The sequence below is a fragment of the Mustela putorius genome, unplaced genomic scaffold (assembly GCF_011764305.1).
Source record: "Mustela putorius furo isolate JIRA1106 unplaced genomic scaffold, ASM1176430v1.1 tig00003845_pilon_pilon_pilon, whole genome shotgun sequence".
NCBI lineage: Eukaryota > Metazoa > Chordata > Mammalia > Carnivora > Mustelidae > Mustela > Mustela putorius.
In genome coordinates this window covers 95,305,838-95,309,734 of record NW_025421998.1, presented here as the reverse complement: position 1 = coordinate 95,309,734, position 3,897 = coordinate 95,305,838, and the positions used below count along the sequence as shown (strand labels likewise).

The 3,897-nt window shown below is 45.3% G+C and overlaps 1 protein-coding gene across 1 annotated transcript; it reads right to left on the bottom strand.

The window, feature by feature from the left end:
* Positions 1-2,692: 2,692 nt before the first annotated feature.
* On the bottom strand, positions 2,693-3,632 carry LOC101684827 (taste receptor type 2 member 40). The gene is given in 5 exon segments (XM_013050449.2): positions 2,693-2,806; positions 2,808-2,868; positions 2,870-3,144; positions 3,146-3,242; positions 3,244-3,632. Coding segments are annotated over 5 exon segments (936 nt in total).
* Positions 3,633-3,897: the final 265 nt, after the last annotated feature.

Here is a 3,897-nt window from a genome sequence, read left to right as displayed (position 1 = left end):
GGGGAATCAGCAGATACTGAGGTATTAGGAGGCAAAGATTGTTGCGGGCTGTGGAACAGCTCTTTGCCTCTCAAGTCCCAGCTCTTAGATTGGCCCTAGCTGCTACTGTAGTTCTCATTCTCCAGGACTCAACCAGGTTTGTGACACCCTGCCCTGTTCTGGGCCTTCTACTTGGGAGTCCTGTGACAACCAACATTCCCCTGCTGCTCTACATGGTGGATGAATGTCCAGAGTGACTTTGTGGGTAAAGAAACTCTTCACACCATAACTTTTGAACCTCTCTCAAGGTACAGTGCTCTTATGTAGAGTTTGCAAAGTAGATCCTTTAGGACTTACTCTTTCTTTCTTTCTTTCTTTCGTTCCAAGACTTTATTTATTTATTTGAGAGTGAGAGAGAGGGAGAGAGCATGAGCCGTGGGGAGGGCCAAGGGAGAGGGAGAAGCAGATGCTCCACTGATCAGGGAGCCAAACATGGGGCTTGATCCCAGGACCCTGAGATCATGACCTGAGTTGAAGGCAGAAGCTTAACTGACTGAGTCACCCAGGCATCCTAGGACTTCTGATTTCTGTCTAAAGCCAACCAATTTGAAAATAGGGTGTTACGGCCCATTACAGAAATTTAGGTGTGTTGTACAATAAGAAAGAAAAAGAAAAGATGGAAGGAAGGAAGGAAGGAAGGAAAGAAGGAAGCATGGACTGGAGGGAACTTTGTCTGGTTGAAGGTAGGGCAACTAGGAGTATTGACGTCTTCATCCTTGAAGCTCTTGTTAGCTCTCTGCTGCTTTTGGCTTTTGCAAACAATGACATAATATTTTCTCATAATAAGCATGGGGAGGGATTATACAGTTTCTCATCTTGGGATTGTTCATATCAATCACATTGTGGCTCTAAATTTTGTTTTTCTCTGTTTTTCAGTAGATAGGTATACATGTAATATTGGAAAAAAAGACATTTCTCTATTGTTTAGGAGTTGGAATGACACTTCAGAATCTGATTTGTCTTATCATACCAACCAACCCAGCCTTAAATAGTCACAGAAATAAATATCAGTTAGGAAAACTATGAAAAATGTTTATTTATTTTCATGAATCTTTTCTTTTCTAGTTGAATAAATCCCATGCTGTTGGAACTTCAAAGAGATGTACTTGAGTGTGTGTGTGTGTGTATGTGTATAATTTTTTTTACTGTTCACAGATATAAGGGACTTTCTCAGAAAAACGTGCTTGAGAGCCCAGATACTCAGCATTTAGTCTTTGCTACTGATGTTTCATTTTCATTTGGGGGCCTTGGTGTGATCAGTAGCCTTCTTTTCACATTTTCCTCTATAATTTTGATTTAAAAAACACCAAATACAAGAAACCCCCCGGTTCCTAACTTTCTGGTTCCAAGATATCTAGGAAGGGGGTGTCCTGTTTTGGGCACAGCCCTTTAAGACAGTGTTTATGCCATCATTCTAAAGAGTGACAGTGAAGTATGATGTTTTCCTTCTTCTCAAACAGGCCCTCCCTGGTCACCTGCCCCTGCACCACCCATTGCTTCAAGGAGATCTAGAACTGACAACGCCAGAGGCAGACACACTTGCATAGCCACAGACTCAGGAGCACAGCAAAAGAGACATTTCTTTACTCTGGACTCCTCCTATTTTCTCTCTGCGGCTGCACACAGGACTCGTGCCCTCAGTCGTCCTCTCTTCTCCTCTCATCCCCCTACCATTTGGAAAAATGGAGCATTCAGCTGACCATCCATTCACCCCACCTGCCACCCTGTATTTCATGTTTCTCTCCAGACAATGTCCTGGAATTCTTGGTCCTTACAAACTCCCTCACTGTTTTTCTCACCTTCTCCGGAAACTTCTGCAATCAGAATATCACCTGTCATGCCACTAATAGTGTATGCAGCCTCCATTCTCTCTCTCTTTTTTTTTTTTTTTAAGATTTTACTTATTCGACAGAGAGAGATCACAAGTAGGCAGAGAGGCAGGCAGAGAGAGAGGAGGAAGCAGGCTCCCCGCCGAGCAGAGAGCCCGATGTGGGGCTCAATCCCAGGACCCTGGGATCATGACCCGAGCCGAAAGCAGAGGCCCTAACCCACTGAGCCACCCAGGCGCCCCAGCCTCCATTCTCTTTAAAGTCTCTGTGGCGTTTGATAATTCTGGCCAGCCTTTCTTTCCAGAATCCCTTTTCCCTATATTCCAGTTTCCCTTCTACCTCTTGGATTGCGTCCTACACTCATCCCTAGCTCTCCTTTTTCCTCACTGTGGGTCAGTAGGCTGCCTTAACTAGGGTGACCATGTCATTTTTCATCCAGACCAAGCTATCCTTGAGAATGAAAGGGTGCTCAGTGACAACAGGCACAAGCTGAGATCATCCCAGGCCAATGGAGATGTCTGGCCAACCTCTCCTTTCAGGCTCAGGGGAGGAGAGGCAAGGAGGAGCTCAGGGCAGGACTTGAGTGAGCATAGATTGAGAAGATTTCACAGATTCATCTTAGAGTTGCTTAGCTACTTTTTCTTAGAATCTCATGTTAAAAATTCAGCGTCCCTTTCATGAAAGGGCCCAGTTAACCTGAGGAGAAGTGTCAGAGCAAGATTAGGGCAGTAGAGATGGGTGAAGAGAGAGGTCTAGGTGGGGAGAGGCAGAACTGGTTGAACCAGGTCCTGTGGTTCTCTGGGTTTCAGTCACAGAGTCTGCTCTTACAGGTGAGGATGAACATGGTGCTGAAACCTCTTCCAAGCTCTTCTCAGCTCAGGGTTACCCAAGATCAGTAGCACTGAGTGGCCAGCTGGAGAAGCGTCCATGATGACGCTTTTTGCACAAAATATTCCAGGAACTGTTGACGTTGAAGATGTTGGACATGGAAATAAATAGCAACTGCATTGAAAATGTAGAGAACGAGAAAGCAGCTGATAGCTTTGTTGGCCCCCATGTGAGCCTTCATGCTGGGGTCCCTGGAGCCAGTGGCATGGCTTTCCATGTGTAGAGTACGTGTCTTGAGAGAGAGGATCAGCAGGGTGGCTGAAAGGATGAACATGATCAGTGGAATGAAGACCCCCAGGTTATAGAGAACCAGGTTAACCATATTGGTCTCAGAGAAGTATTTCCTCTCAGTGGAAATGGAACTACTACCATTTCTACTACCATTTCCTCTCTGGAATAGAACTACTTCCATACACTTTGAAGGTATCTATAGAGAAGGGAAAGCTGAAGCATAAGGAGATGAATGGTGATAGTCCCAGAAGCCAACAAAGGGTGAGCAAAGTTTGCAATTCTAAGACAACAGAAGATGCTGAGCCAGGCAGCAAGCCGGAGGTTGAAATAGCTCAGAAACATGACGACGACTTTGAAGAGTATAAACACTGTGGTTTGGTTATGAGTGACCAGGAAGAGTAGACTGTAAGTATTCTCCAGCATCATCCAGATCTGCAGCAAGAGCCTGGAAAAGCCGAGCATCAGCGGAATGCAGTCACTGACAGGGAGTCTTTTGCCTCTGGCCCACTTGGCCCCGTGGATAGCTGTAATGAAGCCGTTCCCAATGATGCCAGTGATGCACTCTATTCCAGAGACCACCAGGGTGAGGATGATTTTAAACCTGGATGTGTCTCTATCTGTGGCATCTGTGCTCACCGTGGCCATTCTCTTTGGCCCTCACTTTCAGGTTTCCACACCAAGGACTGGTACCTGTTCTGCAAACTTCTGACCCTCACTCAGTGTTATTGTAATTTTTCTTCCAGTTAATGGTTATTTCCAGTTTTTCTTCATTTACTTGCTGCATGACTAACTACAAGTCAGAGGCTTGAAATGCAAATGATGGAAGGATCTTGTTACTGGCCGTCTCCATTTTTCATAAAGACCCATTTGCCTCGGGCTTGCAGAGGCTCATTGGAAAAAAAATTTGGAA